The sequence below is a fragment of the Melozone crissalis genome, unplaced genomic scaffold (genome assembly GCF_028551555.1).
Source record: "Melozone crissalis strain CALT ecotype California unplaced genomic scaffold, PUWL_Pcris_2 ptg000014l_1, whole genome shotgun sequence".
Lineage (NCBI taxonomy): Eukaryota > Metazoa > Chordata > Aves > Passeriformes > Passerellidae > Melozone > Melozone crissalis.
In genome coordinates, this window is record NW_026535792.1 from 19182800 (window position 1) to 19205000 (window position 22201).

Sequence of the window (22201 nt, forward strand, 5' to 3'; positions counted from 1 at the left end):
AGTTTAAACTAGCTTTTCACACACCTGAGATTCTGCTTGGGTGTCTTTCTAGATATTTGTATTCTTGTTGGGGTGTCTTGTTGGGTTTGTTTTTCTTAGTGACCCAAATCCTCAAACCTGCTCAAACAGTAGTAGCAAAATTTTTTTTTTCCCTACTGAAATCAGTATATGTATATAAAAGCAGTATGTGTACATAAGCATAAGTTTTGTGTGGTAGCAGTATATGTACATAAAAGCATAAGTTTCATGTAGAAATATGCCAGTGTTTTTGCAGTATATGTACACAAAAGCATAAGTTTCATGTGGTAGAAATATGCCAGTGCTTTTGCTCAGTGGTATTTTACTGTATTGCTGACCAATAAAAAATAAAATACAGTAAAATCTGAGGGGAAAAAATTAAGGGAGGGGGCAAAAGATAAGGAAACTTCTTTGCAGCTGGTGGCAATGCTTTAAATAGCCTTGAGCTCTGAAAGGGATTGCAGTGGGTAGAATTTTGCTCCATAAACCGAGTGGTTGCATAGAACCAGACAGTAACTTGGAGGATAAAAGGAGTTACCATAAAGAAGGCAGTAGATTTTTGAGAATCTGTCTTCTACAATAAAGTCTTAGGTCAGTTTATCCAATGCTATCTAAATGGGTGAAAAATGCAGCATTATAAAAACCTGATGAAGCAGATCAGCTTTTACAGGGTCTGTGTGGGAAGAGAAGAGCCACTTCTGCCATTAAGTGGAGACTATAATTATGCATAATTGATAATTCTGCATAATGTGTCTTAAAGGGTAAATGTGCAAGTGGAGTCCTTGTCTGGCAGTGCTGAGCAAGCATCCTCGACCTGTGTGCATGTTCTTTGTGCACATCAGGATGTCCTGTGTTTAACTGATGTCTAGATCTTGCAGCATTCTTGTTTGCAGAGGCATTTTCTAGACATTTGTGCTAGTGCTGTTATTTCTGCTTCCTGCTCTAATCAGAGCACATCATTTTGTTCATGCATATGAAACCAGGTTTATAAGAATAACAGTCTCAACCAAGTAATTAATAATTTCTGATTATGATTGTCAAGTTCATATATAATTGTCTTTTTAGTCATGGGAATAGCAAATTAATTTTCTTTCGCTAAAATGAAAAATTTGTACTCTTTGTATGAGAGCATGGACAGCACATAATTAATATAATATTCCATGTAATTTGTATTTCTATAAAAATAGATCAGTGCATCCTTTTGTGTCCTATGAATCCTTATCTTAGACTATTTTGAAAGTAAGCTGCCTTTTCTATGACTTCATTGATAAATCTCTTGACTGTTAAGGTCTTTTGTTGATGTATTAAGTCAATAATGATGGAACAGCCTTTTTAAAATTATAGCAGCAGTTACTAATGAGAACTGTACTAATTCAGGCATGCCTGAGATCTGGGGGGAGCATAAATGCAACTGCCATGACTCTAGATTTTATGCTGCATTGTGTGACACCTTTGGGCTTGCTGATTTGGGGGGACATTTTAGCTCTCAGGGCTGGCCTGCTTATGTTCCCTTGTCCCATCTCCTGCTGGGTGGTGGGAAGAGAAGGATGGCTGGCACTGCTCCCTCTCCCACACTCTGCTTCAGGCACAGGTTTCTTGAATTTCTCTAGGAAGCCCCAGTGCCAGCCCTGTGCTGCCACCAAGCCCCTTTTTGTGCCATTATTCCCTGGGAGGGGCCGTGTCCATTGCTTTTCTGCTGCTTGTGATGCAAATGAGGTTGGGGTGCCCTGGAGCAGCTCTTGTACCCAGCTGTACCACTAGAACAGGGCTGGACATTCCCCAGCCTTTTCTTTTTCTTTTTAGAGATCTCATAACAGAAGAGTCTTTAAATCTACTAATTGTAATCAGGGCTTGTGTATTTGGCAGTTTTCCCTTACTCCCTGACCAGCTTTACTGTTTCTGCCAAGCCACCCCTTCCTTCCCACAGCTGAATGCTTTGCAGGGCTGGGCCTGAGACAGCTTGTCCCAGCTCTGGAAAATGGACCCATGGATTTCTTCCCACAGATATAATGAATTCTATAAAATTATTTTCTTTTTGGATTGTATTTATGACCTCAAGAGCAAAATGTACTGTTTAAGGGCAGACCTGCATTCCTTCTAGAATGGGTTAGTCTTCATTGTGCTGCATGCTCCTCCTCCTTCTCCTGCAGGAAGGGGGAACGAGAGATCTGGAGCTTTTGTGTGGATAAATCCCTGATGCTTTATTTGCTGGAAGGTATTGCATATGAACATGCACTATTACACATTTTGTGGTCAATTGCTAAGGAAAAAATGTATCCCAAAGCAAGGGAGCAGTACAAGTTCTCTTATATCACTCTAGCCTTGTGCTCATGAATTGTGCTGAGGGATTTCTTAAGTTGTAGTACATCTTTTTTAATTATGAAGCATGAACTGAGACTGCACTGGGATGGGTATCCTGATGGGGACTTGGTGTCATTCTCAGGTTTTACCTGACATTCTGCACCCTGCATTGTGCATAGCTGGCTTTAGAGTTGGGGTTTTTTTTTTTTTCAAGTACCCTTGCAAAAATTTGACCATTCAAATAAAGCACAAAACAAGTTCTTTGCTTTTTGAATACATTAGGCCTGTAAGCATGTGTGTGCATGTACATGCCTACATCATTTACTAAAGAGAAACAATTAATAGTGACCCTGGCAAGTTGGGCAGATGTGTTTTTCTTTTAGCAGATTTCAGTAAGAGTTGAACTCAAGGTGGGAACTGACACATACTGCTCATGATTTTGTTTCAACTTTGCAGGCAAGGCTATTGATGGATAAATAATTGCTACTGAGGTGGAAGTGTATGCATAGGTAGAACTCACAGAAAGAGTTGATTTGGGGATTTTTCTTTAGTTTTGAATGAGGCTAATCTCCGTGCTTGGCAGGGCCAGATCCAGGCACAGGAGGCAGCAATGGGGATGGCAGAATGGGCTCTGGCAAAGCCCTGAAAACCAGCCTGGCAGCTCTGCTGCCAGCAAAGGGGATGAGAATGTATGAAACAGCAGCCACTTCAGGAAAAATGGGTCATGTGAGCCTTGGCTGGATCCTGTTCACTTTTCTGTGGCAGAAAAGGCCTGCTCTGTGTGTGATGTGGGCACCTCATCCTCAGGGCAGCACAGAGTGCTTTGCTCATGCTCATAAGAAGCCTTGGGCCAGCTCTGGTGGTTGTCTTCCAAATAGAATGCATTCAAATATTCATTAGCTACTTCACAAATCAAACAGGTACTGCTTTAAAAACAACTGTCAGGGAAAGCTATTGATGAGTAGTGGCGGACACCCATGGATATTTACAGACAGGCAAAAACCTAGACCCACATGAAATGAAATATGAAAAATGAGCAGAACAAGTGAGGAGAAACTCATCTATTCCAGCAGAGCAGCAAGTTGTGGGCTCTTCCATGGTGTGCAGAGAGAAGTGGCAAGATGGAGAAATGCAGGAGGGTGCTCCAGATGTCAGAGTTATGGAGAATGCTCTTGGGCGTTTGTGGGCCTTTGTGAAGGGACCTAGAAGCAACCTGTTCTGAACTGGTGGGGGAACTGAGGGCTAGAGAGTAAGTCTATGGGATAGAGAATTGGTCTATGAATAATCAGCCATTAATAAGTGTTACTTTTACTTTTCCACAATTCTATCCAGAAGAAATTGTAATAATGTCTCCAATTGTTGCTGACTCCAATGAGTAACTTTCTCCAGTGGCACACTTCCAACCATTCTTGTGTTCTGAGCTTTCTGAGATGCAATACTCTCCCCTGGCCCAGAAGTGTAATCTCTTTTGTGGCCACTAAGCTGGATTTCCATGTAGGAGTCTAGACTGTAGAGTCTCCCAGATGTTTATTTTATTATATCCCAAAGTATTTATTTTATCTAAATAAATGCAATAGAGGCTTACTTACACCATATTAGGTGCAGCCACCTCTGTGAGACAAATATTGATGGATTTAGCAGGAATGCTGCCACACCAGGGGCAAAGATGAATTTTTTTTCCTCACTATTGCTCTTTGAGGAATAATAGTGAAGTGCCACAATGTACAGCACTCAGTATGTGGGGAGAACTCGTCCATGCAGTTAAATGTCAATTGGTCTATGTGTTCCAATACTCCAAAACCCCCTACTTTGTTAAATGTATTTTTCACAGAGCTTCAGTAACTATTGGCACATTTAGATCCCTTTAGTATTTGTCAGGATTTCTTTGCATTGCCTCTTCCTACCACTCTGACAAAGCTCTGTGTGTCAGATTGTTTTTCTAGGCCTTGATTCAGCAGCCAGCATCAGGATTGAATGTCTCAGCAGTAGCAGCATATTCAGAGTTGTGACTGTGGCAACAGTGGAAATGAAAAACTGGTTAGGTCTGTGGTGGTATCCATTTTCTTGGAGGAAAAAAGAGTCCAAGGGGCAAGGATCACTTTTCTGAAAAGACCAGTAGAACCCTGCTGCAATTTTGAAATAGCTCAATACCAGTCTGTGTCCTATCTGTGGAAAAGCAATTTTTAACTGATTGATGCTGCACCTCTTGAAGCTGATGGCACAAACCCTGCTGGGATCTGTGGGGCAGGGTTAGGCATTGCCACAGCTTGCTGAGTTAATGCCATAGGATGAGGCAGTATCTGAACCCTGGCTGCCAGACATCAGCTCTCTCTCTGTGCAAGCATTTGGGGAATCTTAAACATGGCTGGCATGGTGCTGAGGCAACAGCTACATCCAGGATGAGTTGTCCTGTTTTATCAGGGGTTTTTTGGAGAACTGGGGGCTGTAACCTTCATGACACAGTGAGCTGGCCTGCTTCCTTCCAGTGCTCCTGGGGTTGCCAGGATAACCTTATAGTTAGGCAATTGCAGTACTGCAGCAAGCAATACTAGACACTACTACTAAGTGTAAGCATCCTGCCTTAGGAATGATTTTGGCAGTCATTCAATATAACAGTGCCAATTAGAGATAGCACACAAATTAGAAACACAGCTTGCACAGAAATGTTTTGTATCCCTTAAGTGTTTAATTAAATTGTATCCTAATACAGATTTACTCTAGCAGTTCTGGTGGAATTTTGCATAGTATTACTTTATGTTCATAGAATTGGAATGGTTTAAATATTTCTTAACCACCTAGGGAGGAAGAAGTATCTGTCCTGCAGCAACAGAACAGGCTCTGTAGCTGTGCCAGCCTTTGCCCTCAGAAGCTGGCATGCAAGCTTTGCAGATATCTCAAGCTTTCCTTGGCAAACAGGGCTGGAACTTCTTGTGTATCATGCAAGTTTGGGGGTAGGAAAGAAGTAGAAAGGAGAAAAACCCCATTTTTCCTAAGTCTCTTGTTTGACAAGAGACTTAAGTAATGAATTAGGAAAAGTGGAAAAGATTTTTTCTTCTTGCCTGCCTAAACAGAACTTTTTTCCTCATTGTTGACTGCAGCCCAGGAGTAACAGATGAGAAAAGGGTTCATATCTACACTTCATGTACAGGGTTAGCAACCTGGAATCCATTTTGTAAATGCTGTGATACTCTTATCTTGCTAAGTTAATGCAGTTTTGTGCACTTCTGTTACTCAAAGCCAGGGAGGAGGAGGGGAAGGCTGTGCAATGCTGCAGCCACAATCTGTGCCACAGTGGTAACAAGAGATGTGTGTGCCCCAAGCACACAGCAGAAGGGACAGCTGCTCCTCTGCCTAGGAGAGAGTAACAGGGGTGTCCCTCACACCCTGGGAGTTGGGCATGTTTGGGCTGCATCCCTTGAAAATGCTGGCAGTGGTTGTTTCTCCCTCCTGTGAGGCACATACTGGCCTCATGTAGGATTGGCCAAGGAAACTCCCCAGAAAGCAGAGGTTGGTACCTGCTTTGCCACTTTGAGAGTAACTGCAGAAGCAGCTGATGGGGCTTTCCTTGAGAACTCAGTCTCTTCAAGTAATAGAACCTGTTAGCTGTAAGCAGGAGCAGCCTTTTTGTCTTAAGATTTACAATATAGAATCATCTTACACTTGATGTTCACCCTTGTTTTCCTCTCTTTTTATGCTTTGCACTTTGGTAAGGCAGATTTCCATTTGCTCAGCTGAAAAGTCTCCAAAGCTGGGCTTGCAATCTGTTGTGAGCTAAAAAGAGCAACCAAGGTCTTGCATTACCAAGTGCTTTTGTGCTGGGGCACTGCAGGGTACAGATGATTACAGGTGCTGAGGTAATGCCACCCTCAGACAGGGGGCATATGCACAGCTCTTAAGTGAGTGTTTCAAGGGGTGTCAGAAAATTAACAGTGACATGCACCAAGGGGTCAATCCGGGATGCAGCCTGCTGGTGGCTGGGCTCACTGTTGCTGTCCTGTTTGTGAGAGAGGCTGTATGTCCTCAATGCAGCCATCTCCAATGCTGATTGCTTCATCCTGCACACCCAGGGTCTATCAGGCCTCTACTGGGACTCACTTTTCACTTATTTGAGAAAGCCATAAGTCAGGTTTCCAGCTAAACCCAGATGGGGGAAAAAATGCTTCTCCCAGTGAAAAAGGGGAAATGAGGGTGAAATGGAAATGCCATAGTGACTAAGTGCTTGAACAAAATGAGGGTACTTCTGTGTACATGGAGGACTAATGTTAGTGGGGAAATTGAATTTCAGGATGGCGAGGTTGTATTGCACCAGAATTAAAGGAAATTGATGTGGTGAACGTAAATTGTTTAATCATGATCAATAAAATAATTTTTAATTTCATCCCAAAGTTTAATTTCAGCTCAGGTCTGTGATGTTCCATGGTAGTAACTGCCTTTCTTACTTGAATTTAAGGAAAAGACTAACCCTGTAATACATGTTGTTTTAGGGGTGAAGAAAAGGCTTTGACAGGGCTGGAATCTGCAGTTACCAGAGCCCCATCCATGCAGACATACAGCTGAGCCCTTAAGTCTCAGCCAGCAAGGAGGACAAAGCCTAAGGGCTGAAGATTTGGTGGCTTTCTGCACACCCTGATCAGTGGTTTCAATTGACAGCAGCTTGTGAGGGATGTTTTAGTGTCTTTTCACTAAGTCCTGATGTTCACATTGCAATACCCAGATGGAGGAGCTTGGGTGAGGTGTGTCCTGACTGAAGGTTGGGGAGGGGGTTGGAGGGAGCTGGCTGTTTGACCAGATGTAGGGGGGAAATGATGTGTGCCTGAAATCACTGCATGTTTTGCTGTATGTTTTAGTGAGAACTGAACAGCCAAGGAAGGTGTGGAATTGCCTGTGTACATAGACTTAAAGAATGCAGAACTGTAAAAGCACCTGAGCTGTAAGTGCAATTCAGCTGCTATTTAAAATCTCATTTCAAGAGACCCTGCTGAGTGTTTATTCCCATCACTGAGTGTGTAAGTACATTTTCAACTCTGTCACTGCACACTGAGCTCTGCTGTGCTTTCCCTTCCTGAGAACAACTGTTAAGCACTTTTCATTGAGCTGCTTTGCTCAGGCCTTATTGAAGGACACAGCAGAAATCCCAATCAGCTTAGAGCCCACCAGGTGTGCAAACCTCCCCCTGTGCCAGCCAGCTTGTCCCACTGCAAGGGAGAGCTCCAGGGTTTCAGCACAGGTACAGCCCAGCCCATCACAAGCTGTTTCCCAGTTGCATGGGACTGGTGGTGTGCAGGGAAAACAGCTATGAACTGGTTACAGCTGGAAACAGCAAATCTGTGAGACAAGGAGTGGGGGAAGAAAAGGGAGAGCATAACATTGGATTTTCTATGCATTTTTGACTGTGTAAGGAGTCAGTTACAACGTTATAGTTTTGCAAGGCAATTTGTGCTGCTTCAGAAAACTTGGCCACAGGGCAAGAGGGTCTACCAATCTCACAGTTCAAAATCCCTTTTTGGCTCTTGAACAGGTTTTGCAGATGTTCCTTGTGTGCTAAGACACTGCTTCTGCTAAGCAACTCAGTGAGGGAATAGTATCCTGCTGCCCAGTATTGACACACAGCCCTTCCAAAGAGGGGAGCTATGCTAATCATCAGTTTGGGGGTTTTTCATGTGGAATGTTTGAGAGAAAATAATCCCAAACAAAATCCATGAGGTAAGGTGCATTTTGTTTGTACTCAGTATTTGAAATTATGTTAACAGTGAGCAGCTCTAAGTTTTTGTGGGGACTTTAGTACTGGAATATAAAGTATATTGTGCTGCTAGAGCCCTGTTCAACACCTCAAGCAAAGGTGGGTACTGGGGAGTGTTTGCCCAAGAGGAAGGAGCCATTATTTCAGGGAGCATGGCCAGTTCTGTGCTTCTGCAACAGCAGGTTTACTTCCCCTGTGATAACTCAGAAATGGGCTTTTCACATTGTCAAGTAGTAGAAAGCTGGGATTTTTATCTGCTTTCTACAGCTGACTTGTCAAAAGATGTTACTATTAAGCTCACACACATCAGTGCTTCTGAGAAAGTTATGCCCTGTTATTGATAAAGTCAAGGATTGACTTAGAGTCAGTGAGTTGAAAAATCATGTAGTGTACATCTTTATTTCCCTCACTTTTAAGTGAGGTATTCCAGACAGAGCAGAGAGATCTTTCCATCTCACCTTTTGGCAGATTTGTGATGCATTGATTGCTTTATATTTTCTTATTTTATTTATTGGTTTATAGAATTTCCAGTTCCTTGGTTTGCTTTGCGAATATTGTTAAAATCAGGAGGTTCAGTAAAACACCTAGAGACAAACAGATGCAATCATAGGCCTGAATCATTTTAGGGACTCCAAGTAAACTCATTACATCTTTACTGTTTCACTGACAAAACTTATGTAAAACATTGACTGGCTATGATCTTAAATTTTCTTTTGAATTTGTTACATGCCCTGATAGCCTGCAGAAAATTAAAGCATCTGGAAAAAAAATCTCTTCTCTTTTACACTGAATTTGCAAAAATGGAAACCAACAGCTGTTTCAGAGCCAAAAATAAATAAAAAGCATGTAGCAGGTGGTACCATGCATGTACATCTAATTGCAATCTAACAATCTGCAAGCCAGCCACCAAATAGTGAGGGGTGAGATCATAATTTGGGCAGAGAAACGGAGCAAAGACAGTGGGAAAGCAAGAGAAATAGTTTTGGCTCAGGAAATCGGTATCTTTATAGAGGAGAGAAATGAGTGCAACTAAGAGCAGCGAGTTGTGATATCCTTTTGTTTTTGAAATGTTGGGCTCTTGACTCATCACTGTCTAGAGAAACTGGCTATGGATGCCAGAAATAGTGGGGAAGTGATGGCATGTCTGGTTCATGGCTCAGTACAAGTAACCCCGATGGGTTTGTCAGGTGAGGTGCAGCTCGTGGCTCTGAGGGTCACACAGAGCAGCTGTGGGACTGCTCCTGGCCTCCTCTCACATAATGTGTGTGTCTGCTCACACCTGTGCTGTGGAGGAGCAGATTGTGAACAACCCTTCTAACTTCCTCATAAAGGAGCTGTCTTAAAGCACTGGGCTTTGTGGTGTGGATCTCAAGAGCTCCAGTAATGTTCAGGATGGATAGAAGGATTAATGGGGTAACTCTGCAGTCCCAATGGCCAGGCTGGGTCAGAGGCAGTGTGGTGTGCATTTGGATAGGATTAATGGGGTAACTCTGCAGTCCCAATGGCCAGGCTGGGTCAGAGGCAGTGTGGTGTGCATTTGGATAGGATTAATGGGGTAACTCTGCAGTCCCAATGGCCAGGCTGGGTCAAAGGCAGTGTGGTGTGCATTTGGCAGGTGATTCTCTTCTCAGCTGTGCAGTGAAAGGCTGAAGTCAGCAGCATTACACAGAGGTGAAGCCAGCATGACTGAGAGGAGGAAGCATGAGCCCATTCCCAGCTGCTTTCTCTCCAGAGATCTGATGTTGATTTACTTTAATGCTGTTTTTCATTGGTGCCCCCCATGAGGCATAATTTGTTTGCATTTTCTGTAATCAGATCAATCTTCCCTCTTATTGTCAGCCATTCACTGATAGTAATCCTCAGTTAGTTCTTTCTTTTAATGCTGTCTTGTTGTACAGATAAACCATAAAGGATCTCTCTGCCTGGAGGACATGTGCTACTAACAGAAACTGATTTAGGAAATGCTCTTCCAGAATTTCACTGGACAGCACAATGAAAGCATTTTGAACAAATATTTAAAGCATTCAGTATAATAGCACAAGCCCAAGAGTGCTTTTTTCCCTTGTCTGGCACTCCTTTCAGTGGGTGAAATGTACTCCTGCATGGTACCAATAAGATCACACCACTGGAACCATCCCTGAAGGGCTTCTATCAAGGTAAGTGTCGTAGCAGCTCACTGCTGCCAGGGCAATGCCTCACAAATGAGAAATCTACAAACCTGTGGCTTATTTTGCAACTTTCCTTCAGAAACTTAATCAAGCCCAGGGTCACTAAGGTTCCTCACAACTTCTAAGGGGCTTAGACTTAGATCTAAGCACAAGAGATCTGAATTATATTTTTAGAGGAGAGCAAATTGTTGACAGGTGAAGTTAGGCTGCTGCGGATGACCTTGAGTCTGCCTGGAAGAGCTGATCTTTGAATGGACAATGTGGGTTAAATATCTGAGGGGCTGAATGAGTCACAATCTTCATTGCTTTAGGGAAGTTGCTGAGCAGTACATTGCCAAGTATAATATCTTAATTAGTTAAGATCAGTTGTTCTTCCCAATTCCCACTGATCACAGTAAATAGCAATTAAGAGCAATCAGCACAGAGTGAGGGTGCTGCTGCCATGGAGCTCAGTATTAGGAATAATCAAAACCAGAGTACTGGGTTTATTAGTGCCCGGGCCATTGGCTGGCTGCAGTTTGCTGAGGAGTTGTGCTTAATGAAAAGAGCAGGGACAAGCTGATGGCTCTGTGACTCTGGCCCTACAGTCTGAGGGTGCCCATGGGGCAGACCCTGCTGCGGCACAGGGTAGAAGGGCAATCTCAGTCTGGAGGCCAGAGATGGGATTTTCTCTGTGGAACAGCAGCTTCCAGGTGTGGTTTGCCCCAGAGCCACCTGAGAGGGGCTGGTCCCTGCCCTCAGCTGATCATCTGCATGATGAATTAATGTCAGGGACAGAAAAAGACTGCTAAAGTTTCTAATTTATTAATGTGAGAGGGAAATACAGAACCTGCTGGATCCCCTGGCTGGTTCCACACTCAGCTCTGAGGATGGTGCTGCCCATCATGAAGGAAGAGCTGTGTTTCCCACAAGCACAGCCTGGAGAAGGTGTCCTCCCCTCATGCCACTCCTTTCTTCTCAATGACCTGCCTGCGTAGCCTCTTGTAAGACTGCTGCTAGAAGGGGCATTTTCCAGAGCTTTCATTGTTTTAATTGAGACAAACTAATGGTGAAAGATACTTGTAAGTGCCAGGAAACAGCAAAGCATCTTCTACTTTACATGCTTGGGTAGCAAAAAACCCCACAAGAGTCTTAAGAGCTGAATTATTGGGTTCTGTTTGGGGTGTGTGCAACAAGCACCACAAGTAAATTGCAGCCTGCTTGAAGCATTTGGGGTGGAGGAGGTTCCCATGACACGAGTGCCATGTGTTGCACATTGCCTGCTCCAGCAGGAGCCTGCTGGCCCTGGGGGATGAGAGAGGGAGGCTGGGGCAGGATTCAAACTTCAGGCAATGAAAGAATGAGGAAGCCAAACAATAAAGGGTTTAATTTTGTCCTCCCCACTTAAGCAAAGCTGCTCACCATGAGACAATTTTTACCAAGTGCCAGAGAATCTGTTATAGCCACATGAGCCTATTTCTGCTTTTCCAAAGGGAATGTGTGTGACAGCAATAACTGCAAATTATTTTTCTTTGTACAGTAATATCTGGCCATATGTTTAAACTCTGTATTTAGTAGCAGTAGTTAAACAGTTTTTCTCAAGCCTAGTGCTTCCTGAGTTGGAAGTAATTTTGTCAAGGAAAATCCTTGCATTTTTGCCACTCTTTTTGCTTGCTGCTGTGAGCCAGTGTTGTTCTCCAAGCACTTTTAACCTAATTTGCTACACATCTCTGGTTGTAAACCATTAATAGCAGATGTTTAACATGGGAATTTTGGGGCATGATCCACAATGTGCCCCAAAGCTGCTGCTTTATCCCAGGATATAATTATAGTATCCTGTGACTTTTCTTCTAATTTTCCTTTAAATGAAATTTCAGACAATCCATTTCCTCATGGTAACAAAACTGTCACTGTCTGTTTTCACCCTTTCTGCTCCCAAAGACCAAAACCAGCACCTCCACAAATTCCTGAGTGTTTTCCTAAAGCTGCTTGAAGTCTGCAGAGCTGATTCCTGGAGTCAGATTCCTCTTACCAGCATCAGGTTAATTAATGGATTTTTTTCCCCCCATCACTGATGGTCCAAGGGCTTGTTGTTCTCCAAATATTTTCGGGGCATTAGGAGCTCTGAGAAAAGGGAGGTATTCATAAATCATCTGTGTGAAGCTTTGCAGGGTCAGGGCCACAGCAGGCCCTGTTTTGGAAATGGAAAGTACAAGTGGAATGCTATCTCATTTCTGAAAATACTCCTAGGGGAAGCAAAAATACAACCTAGGGGACAGAAAGCCACAATCCAGAAATGTTTAAACTCTAGAAAAAGAGCTATCCTTTTGTATACAGAAATGCCAAGGACAGCCTAAGGGTGAAGAGTCTAGCTTTGAGCTCTGCTTTGAAGGTTGAACTTCAGTGTACTGAAAGCACCATCTATTTCTTAATGAGATGCTGCTGGTTAGTGAGACTACCCTGAAATGTATTCCTTTTAAAGGTACGGCTGCCATCACTGCATGTCCTACCCAGCAAGATATTGTGGCCAATTCCAGCAGTGTGCTGTGCCACCTTCAGGAGAAGAAATGTTCAACTAAATTTGACTCTTCAGAGGAAAAAATTACCCTTCAGTTATTGGTGAGTTTTCTTTTTTCATATTTAATTTGCAATGACTAGATCAGGCTGCCTGGAGTAGCAGGCAGACTTCCCCAGCCTAGTTCTTGATCTGCCTCCCACTGGGACTGGGCTGGGGCCAAGGGAGGAACAGCAGAGTCCCCACACTCAGTCCAGCACAGTACAACTGCATGGCCTGCAGGCAGCTGCACTTGTTGGGCAGAGCTTGGAAACTCCTCCTGCAGTGCCATCTCACTCTTTGTAGCTCATGGCATGGAAAATGATGGGAAGTGATGATTGCCAACACACCTGTTTTTGAAGTGTGAAACACTCCCAGTCAAGACCCAGCATGTTTTGATGAGGTGAATTATCCTTTTGGAAATGTCCTTGGCTTGCTGCCTTGTTCCTGCTCACGAGCCCTGTGTGTCCCAGCAGGTTACTGCTCCAGCACAGGCACGTGTTCTGGTGCCTTTATCTTCATCCGTACCAAACATGCAGGACACACTCAGCCAGCCAGGAAGTCCTGAGCATGCATTTCAGGAGCATTACAGGGAGATCCTTCCTCTGTTTTTAGGGTTGCTTTGGGTCTGTGCTCTTTGGAGACTTTGTGGGTGTGACTGGACAGGGAGGAAGGTGATGAAGAAGTGCTTGTTTAATAAAACCTGCCAGTAAGGGTTTTGCAGTGCATAGATGAACCTTGCCAAACTTTTGGGAATCCCTATCACCTTTTACAAGTTTCTGCATGACTACAGGAGTATTACATGGCACACTTGTTGAGGAAATTCTCAATATTATTTGTGCAAATCATGGGGCATAACTTGACAATTGTGGTGCCTAACCTGGCAGCTTTAGCCTTTTATTTTGAAGGAAGATGGCAATCAGGGAAATCCTAGGAGTTACTCTTCCAAAGAATAACTCCTGACATTGTAATACCTGGTGAAGGTGCTAGTAGGAGATAATTATCCATTTGCTGACTCATATAGTCTTCCTTTGAGGTATAAAATTATGTCTAAAATGATAAAAAATCAACACATAGATCCAATAGCTTTTCTCTAATTTGACTTCTTGAAATGGATGTAAAAAATACATTCTTAGCATGGACAAGCATAGATTTAGTTTCCTAATACACAGTCCTGGCACTGTTTCCTTCTTTTTCTCTTTCACCTTGATACAAGTGGTCCTTACTGATTTTAAGATTTGTGGAGACTTTTTTATTTTGTTTCTTTTTACAAAGGCCTATTTTTATTTGAAAGCAAAAATTATTTGTAATTTTATCTTTCATATTTAAATTTACTTTGAGCACAAAGAAGATGGAGAGAATAGTTTTTCTCTTGATATGTGTGATTCATCTTAAAGGTATCAATGTAACTTTATATGGAATGAATTAATTTAGGTTACATGAGAATGACCATCAAATTAGACTACATAAATTAGGTATGGGACTAAACTGCAGAAAATATTCTTCTATTGAGGCTACCAGAATAGAGATGGTTGGATGAAGTGTTTATTTATGCTTTTGTGCCTAAGCAGGGAATCTGAAATGAATGTGGAGCAGCTGAGGACAGTGTGTTTGCCTGGCTTGAAGAAAAAGAGGCTGAGATGTCTAATTGCTAATTGATCTAATTGCTCTCTACAGCTTCCTGATGAGGGGAGGCACAGAGGGAGATGCTGAACTCTTCTCCTGGGATCCAGTGGCTGGATGTGTGGAAGCTGGGTCAGGATGGGTTCACACTGGATGTTGGGAAGCCTTTCCTTACCAAGAGGGTGGTCAGACCCTGGATCAGGCAGGTGATCAATGCCCCAAGCCTGTCAATGAGTTAAGAGGCATTGGGACTAGGCCCTTAAGAACACACTTTTAACTTTTGAGGAACCCTGGATTGGTCTGGCAGTTGGACTTAGATGATTGTTGTAGGTCCCTTTTAACTGAAATAGTCTGGTCTAGAAATGATAAAGTTGTACTGCCTGATTTAATTTCAGTTTTTACTCTGAGGAAAATACTAATGATAATTATCACATTTCATTATTGGGGATGTATCCTGCTATAAGCACAGCACAGTAACTCTACAAAGCCATGGCAGCAGTGGAGCTCATTGCTGCTCTAACACAGGACAACTCTGTGACATGACCTAATCAGTTTGGTAGACTTTTTTTCCTGAGAATCCTAAAAGGCACTTACCTGGCCTAGTGGGAGAGGCCTGCCCTGGAATTGAGCTGTTTGACACAGGAATAAGTTACTCTTCAACAACAGCAGAGTGACTTGAACAAGACAGTCTGGGGGCAGTTCTGCCTTCACCAGATTGCAGAATTCTTGAAAGAAACACAGTCTGTAACACAGAGCTGTTACTGTGGGAAATGTCATGGGAGTTTTTAGGTTTTCATCATGTTTAGCCCTATAAGATTGAAATAAAACATCCACTAACAATGCAGTTTATAGAGCAGTCCCTTGCATATGTGTTCCTTCTGTCTTGCTGCAAGGTTTGATTGTGCCCAAACTGTGCACCTCTGCCACTGCCATGGCTTCAAGAATCTGAATTAAAGGCACTTGCAGAGTATTCTATGGAATGTAAATCTTTCAGAGAAAATACAATTTCCATTCTTTGTGTCTGCATCTGTGTGACTTGGCTGTGACCTTATGGCTGGCCTCAGTGAGCGTGTGTCCAGTCACAAAGTTTTCTTCCTGACTGGACACCCTTTAGCTTTGCTGGTTAAATTGATTTCCTGGAGGAGGATCAGACACTTTGGTGCTTCACAATGGTGCACAGGGGTACCAGCAGCCTCCTTGTGAGTACCTGAGCCCTTTTTCCCTTTGAAGTTGAAGATTAATCACTGAGAGGCACTGCACTGAAAGGCAGCAGTTTGCCAGGCCTTGGCTGGGAGTCACATGTGCCTTCAAAGTTGGAGCTGTGTAACACAACTCAGAAATCCCTGCTCTTTTCTCCTAGAAGCAAGCAGTCTTTCTGCCTATTGTATTTTTTTAAAAAAATCAAATAATCCCACATTCTTTTGTCTTTAGGATCCTTTCCACCAGCATTACTAAACTGCCCAGGCTGTCTAATAAAGCCTCTGGTCCTGGGAAATCTGCCCCACTTTGCTGTTGAATCTTTATCCTGGTTATCCATCTGTAGAAACTTGCCTTTTGGGAAACTGGCTGAGTGGAATTAGGAGCAGCACAACTTTCTTGGATTTTTGCATGGCAATTCTCAGCTTCTCATAACAGGACTATGTAATATGCTATCAAGAATGAATTTTTCAGTTCATACTTTTATATTTTTACAGTTCACACTGCTGTGACACAAAGCACTTGAGATACTTGGCATAAAGTCCCCAAGTGCCTGAAGGGCCCGGCAGTTCCTGAGCTCTTGCTGCCAGCACTTGGGCACCTGTTCGTTCATTTGTTCATTTAAAGGAGCATTTCTTGTAAAGCAATGCAAGAACTTGTCTTTGCTGATGAGATAAAATATAAGCTACTCTCGGATGCAAAAGAAGAAAGGCCAAGTTGTCAGATGAGTTTTGCTGATCCTCTGTTACTATTTTGCGTTACTGTGAGAGTAATGCAGAATGATTTGGGCATTGATTTAGGCCAGAAATGGTGAGCAGTCTGCTAATAGATATATTTGACATTAGTCAAAGTGACAGGAAGGAATTAACACACTATACAATGTGCTGTATTTGCTCATGATACCAATCTCTAACAAAAAACTGTATCTAAGTGGCTCTCAGTTGATTGAAGTCTTCTTTCAAGAAGCTACAGCTGAGTTACTGCTGCATTCTTTAGGAAAATAAAGCTGAACTGGATTCTCTATTCTTACAAAAGCTTGTGGAAATTTTGAATATTTTATGTAATATAATGCACAGCCATTGCTGCTGCTTTAAGAATGGTGGGATGTTATGTGCTATCTCATCCAGGACTGGCATTTGCATAGCAGCACACACACAGCAGAGCCAGACCTTTTTTGGTTTTTATCTTTCCAGTCATTTTCCCCCTCCCCTGGTGCACATTCTCCAAGGGCTGTCAGCTGCTGCAGCTCTCCGACCTCTCTATCCCCTGTAAAGCACGGAGAGGGCTCTCCTTGCAGTTCCAGGCCCTTGGAGCAGCCAGCCTGAGCCCTGTTTTGTGTTCTGATGTTTTATCCCCGGGCTCCTGCCGGGGCGGGGCCCGCAGGGAGGGACCCGGAGGTGGGCGAGGCACGGCCGGACCTTTCCTGAGCCGCTGTGCCCAGGGAATTCCGAACGGCAGGAGAGGAGATAAATCATAGCAGAACACACGAAGGAAAACTCCCGAGCTCCTCCTGTGCTGGTAGGAAATTCCATTTTTTACAGCCCCTGCCCAGACCCCAGGCTTTCACCTGTTGTTGGTACAGGGATTCTAATAAAGACTTTCCACGAATTATATCTGCTTTAGAAGTGGAATATTGTAGGCACGTTTTTTACAACAACAGGAAGTCCTGTTGGCAGCATATTTTAATTACGCTCTGAAGCTAATCAAGGAAAGAATCTGTTCTGAGCGCAGGAAGTTATATATACACATTTGAGTGCCTATTTCCATGGGGCAGGTCCAAGTGCTTCAGTGTTGCTGAACTCCCAGCACATGAGCAATCTGTTAGATGTCTATAAAGTGCAGGCTTGCATAGGAAGGGGAGGATCCACCACCCCGTGTAAGGCACCTGCTTCCTCTCTGCAGTCACTGGAGGGAGACAGGCAACTGTGATCATGAGACTGATCATCTCTGGAGAAGCCCTAGATGTTTTCCCTGATGGTACAGAGACTCGGGAGAAATCACGTACCTATAACTTATTTCATGGCTATTTTATTTTGTCACTGCCTGATGTCAGCTGTGAACTTAGTGCACCTGAGACCGCTTGCCATGATTGCTGCATATGAACAACCTCTGTGATCTGTTACTGAAGGCAATAAGGTTTCCATTAAAAAGTGCCATTTTCTTAATTTTTCTCAATGTTTAATTTTTATTTTTGGTATTAAAGGCAGAGGTGCATAGCACATAGAACAAGCCCACTCACTCTTTGGAAACTGCATGGTGTGTAATGCAGGATACATGGTATGGTATTGCCTGGTCTGAATGGATAACAGCTGTAAGGTGCACACACTGCTTCCTAAAGGAGAGCATCCCAGCATCTCCAGGAATTTCCCTTACTGCTGTGCTGTAAAGTCTCATGGGCTGGAGAAAGCACTAACCCTCTCCAGAAGCCTCTAAATTGGATTGGAGATTATTTGAAGCACACCCACACCAAGTAAGTTCATCTAAGTAAACTACACGAGCTCCTACAACTGAAACATCACTGGGATGTTTGGAGTGTCCTGAACCTTTGTAAAAAGCAGCAGAAGGAATTTTCTCAGATTTTAATCACCAGGAGATTGTTATGGTAATGAAGCCTAACTGGTGTTAAAAAAAAAAACCGGGAGAGAAGCAGGGCTTACACTCAGAACACGTGTGTACCCAGCTAAATCTTACAGCAGGTTCAAAATGTTCCCTGCCCCTGTTGCCCACGGGATTTATTTTCTCTGAGCACATCTCATCTATTTCAAGCACTCAGTAAACATGCATTTCAGCGAAGAGGGAGGAAGAATATTATTTGTTTACTATCCCTGTGTTATAGGCTTCAGATGAGTATTTAGCCAACAGGTTTGGCAGGCCTTCCTGTTTTTGCATTAAAGATTCCTGCTTGCAGAACAATTACAGAGTTTGCCGAGGTCCGTTCAGGCTTTGCTGCGTTGGTGAGGAAGTTCATGGATCCCACCTGGCTTTGAGCAGGGTCTGTAAAGCATCAGGCGGGCCTGGGTTTTTGATGTGCTGCTTTTCCAGGTGACTTGCCAAAGCATTTCGTGCCTTGTCTTTCCCCTCGCTGCACCTGCATTCCCGTTTCTGTCGCTGCTCAGTATCGGCGATAAGAACGCTGTGTCAGGGCTCCGCAGATTCGTGTTCTTTGTGAGTAACGAGGGGGTGGACACACATTCAGATGTAGAAAGGCAGCAAAGTTCTTTACAAATGAGCTCGAAAACCGCAATCCTCACTTCTTACTGCTCTAACGCTGGAAAGCTGCCAGGATCTCCAGAAGAAAAGAATCCCCAAGACAATGTTGCTTTTGTCCTGAGCTTGTTAGTTATCTCGGGATGCCTCTGTAAGTCGATATTAATCAAAAAGAACCTGGACGCGGGGGAAGGACAAGGGGCTGGGGCCGGGCAGCCCCGTCCCCCCGCGCTCGCAGGCGAGTGCCAAGGGCCGGGAACATCCGCTGCTCTGCGGGGGCGACAGGACGCGCTCCAAACGCGCTTTCCCGTGAGGGGCCCCTGCGGCAAGCCCCTCCCCGTGCCCGGTGCCCGGCACAGTGCCCGGCAGGGCCGCTCTCCCTCCTCACCCCCGCATGAGGGTGGGAGGCGCGGGTGCTGCCCCCGCCCCTGCCCGCGCTGGGAGGCGCCCGGCGCCGCTACTAAAGGGAGGAGCGGGGCGGGCTGCGCCATCCTGCTCGGAGCGCTGCAAACAACACGGCTTGGGCTTGTCGAGGTACGTCCTCTGCTGAGGGGAAAGCACCGCAGGGATTGTGCGAGAGGGACGTTTTCCTCTGGTAGTGACTCGATGCTGTTTTCTCTCTTTAGTAGTTTAGTTCTGTTCTTGCACCAATTGACTTTGCTAAAGGTGGTACGCTGGGCAGGGGCTGTTTTGAATGGCACCCTTTGTGCCTTGCTTGGCTGTAGCATCTCCAAAAAGGATGTTCATGTACCTTTTCTTCTCTGTGTTCTGCAGGTGGATTTCTCCTTCAAACTTTTCCCCTTTGAGGACCTCCTGCCCAGCTACAGTGATGTGGTTGTTGGAAAAGATCAGAGCATCACATGAAAATGGGAACCTCTCCAGCTCGTCCTTCCTGGGACTGTCACAAAGCCAAAATCTGCCTGAAAAAGCCCAGCTGAGGGCTGCTGCTTTTCCAAATGTGATCACTCCTGACAGAATCCCTGAATTCTGCATTCCCCCCAGGCTGACCAGCTCTGGCCCCATTAAGGGCAGTGGCTTCCACCAGGATCACAGTTCAGTGGATGGAGCTCTTACTTCTGATTACAGCCCCAGCTCTTGCCCACATCTCATTCAGGTGGAAAGTGTTGAAGAGGAGATCTCTGCCCTAGAGGAAGAAAGCACCAATGCAGACCCACAGTCCCAAGCAGCGCTCTCCCTGCCCCACTTTCCCAGAGCCCCCACTTCCTATGGCTTCTGCACTTTGCTGGAGAGTCCCCACACCAGGAGGAAGGAGTCCATCTTCCATGGTGATCCCCGTGCGGCTCTGCCCAGCCTGAAGCTGTCTCGGTCCAGAGCTAACACCTTCAGTGGCAAAGGGAGCACGTCTAACCCCATTGCCATCAGCTTTGCTTCGGTGAGACTGCCGCCCAAGCACCTCTCTCTGCACAGGCAAGCTGCCTGTGACAGTGACACTGCCTCTTCCAGTGATTCCTCTCCTTTCAGTTCTCCACTTCTCACCAGGTCACCTCCCAGGCCCTGCTCCCTGATCAAAGCACAAAGTCAGGAGGGGTTGCTCTGCAGAGCACTGAAAGACAAGAGCAAACACAGTATGCCCAGGAACAATTCCCTCTCTACAGAGGAGAGCAGCTCCACTGATAACAGCCCCAGTGCCATCAGGAGGGCCTCCGAGGGGCTGCTCGGCGTCCGGAGGTTTAGCCCCTCCTGCTCTCCCTTGTTTCCAGTGGACCTGAGCTGCAGTCGGGAGAGGCTGGTGGGGGAGAGTGCAGTGGTCATGGACAAGGGGGGCGTGTTGAGGCTGTCAGCTGAATACTGCTCAGAGAACGAGAGGCTGCGGATCCGCCTGATCAGTGCAGAGGGCTTGTACGATGATTCTGTAGAGCCCAAAAGCATCAACTGCTGTATCTCCTTCTCCCTGGTGCCAGGGAAAACACAGAAGCAGAGAAGCACAGTTATAAAGAGAAGCAAGAATCCCATCTTCAATGAGGACTTCTTTTTTGATGGCATTGCAGAAGAAGAGCTGTACAGCCTCTCTGTCAGGATGAAAGCAACAAATAAAGGGTGCAGTATGAAAAGGGATTATACCTTAGGAGAACGGGAGTTGTCCTTAATGAGTATGTTGGCAGTGTAGTGATTCAAATATTCAAACAAACTGTCTTCTGAAAGTTTTCTACTGAATAAAGTTTTAGGTTGACTTTTATGTTGTTGGGTTTTTTTTAGGAATAATTAAAAGCACTGCCTTGCTTGGTGTCATGCTCTTGTGCCTTGTTTTGCTGCTTAACACTTCAAACTGAGATATTGACAGGAGGGGGGAGAAAGGCTGGTTTGCCTTTAGGATAAAGGATTAGGCTGTTGCCAAGTCAAGGCTGCTGTTTATGGCTTTCAGGCCATAAATTTCAGGTGGAAGTGTTTTTCCCTCTCCCTGGTCCCTGAGTGGGTAACAGTCTGTGCACACAGTACACCCTGAGCTCTATTGCAGCTCCTTGGTACAACATCAGCTAAATGGACCATTCTGACAGCACTCACATTTGCACAAACGAATGTTTTAATGAGCCTTGCGTTTGGAGGGAGAATGAGGTGGATTTTACACCTTTTACAACATGTGGATTTGGTTTCCCAAAGCTGGTGTAAGTTTGTGTTGAGGATAAAAAGATCAGCTCCTGAGCAGCAGCTAAAAGCCACTGGAGGCAGGGCTCTCTTTACACAGCCCTACAGTATCAACACTTGAACAGCCTGGTGAGGTTGCAGCACGGTCAGCATCCTCTTTTACCTTCCCTTTCCATGGCCGGTTTCACAGCCCACAGAATCAAGTTGCCAGGTAATTTCGTTTAGATCAGGAATGTTCCTGAGAGCTACAGCCCTCAGCAATTCAGCTATTGAATCCTTTCTGGAGCTGAAGCAGATAAGATATCAGTGCAGCAAGGACAAAGGACAGTTTGGGATCTCAGCATTGAATTCCTGCTTCAGCTAATGACTTCATGCATACCTTGCTCAAGTCATTGTCATACAATTAGTGTAATCAATCTGTCCTGTCACCGCGTGGTGAGTGGCTGAAGAACTTGCTTCAGTGCCAGGGGAAACAGGAAACACAAAGGTGCAGAACTCCAGCATGCTTGAGACCATCTTCCCTTCTTTTTTTCTTTCTTTTTGTTTATTTTTTTTTTAAATGAGGTTTACTTGGGGTTGGGTAAATGGATAAATTAGTAGGAGAAGGTAAAAATGTCTTGAAAGTCCAGGTGTGTTGCTGCCTCCCTTGAATAAGTTGCAAGCTTCATTACATGAAGGTGGATAAACCTTAATGGAGATCAACCCATGCAGGCAAGGGCCAGAGAAAACAAAGGTTTACTTTTGTATTCCCCTTGAGGCTGTAGAAACACGGCCTTGCTAGTGCCCAAATACACACCTTAAAGGCAATTT

General features: G+C 44.5%; 1 protein-coding gene across 1 annotated transcript; it reads left to right on the forward strand.

Moving 5' to 3' along the window:
• The first annotated feature begins 19600 nt into the window (after positions 1-19600).
• On the forward strand, positions 19601-20915 carry LOC128934942 (C2 calcium-dependent domain-containing protein 4C-like). The gene has a single exon (XM_054272886.1). The coding sequence runs from the start codon at positions 19617-19619 to the stop codon at positions 20913-20915; it is 1299 nt and encodes a 432-aa protein (XP_054128861.1). The 5' UTR covers positions 19601-19616.
• The last annotated feature ends 1286 nt before the right edge of the window (positions 20916-22201 follow it).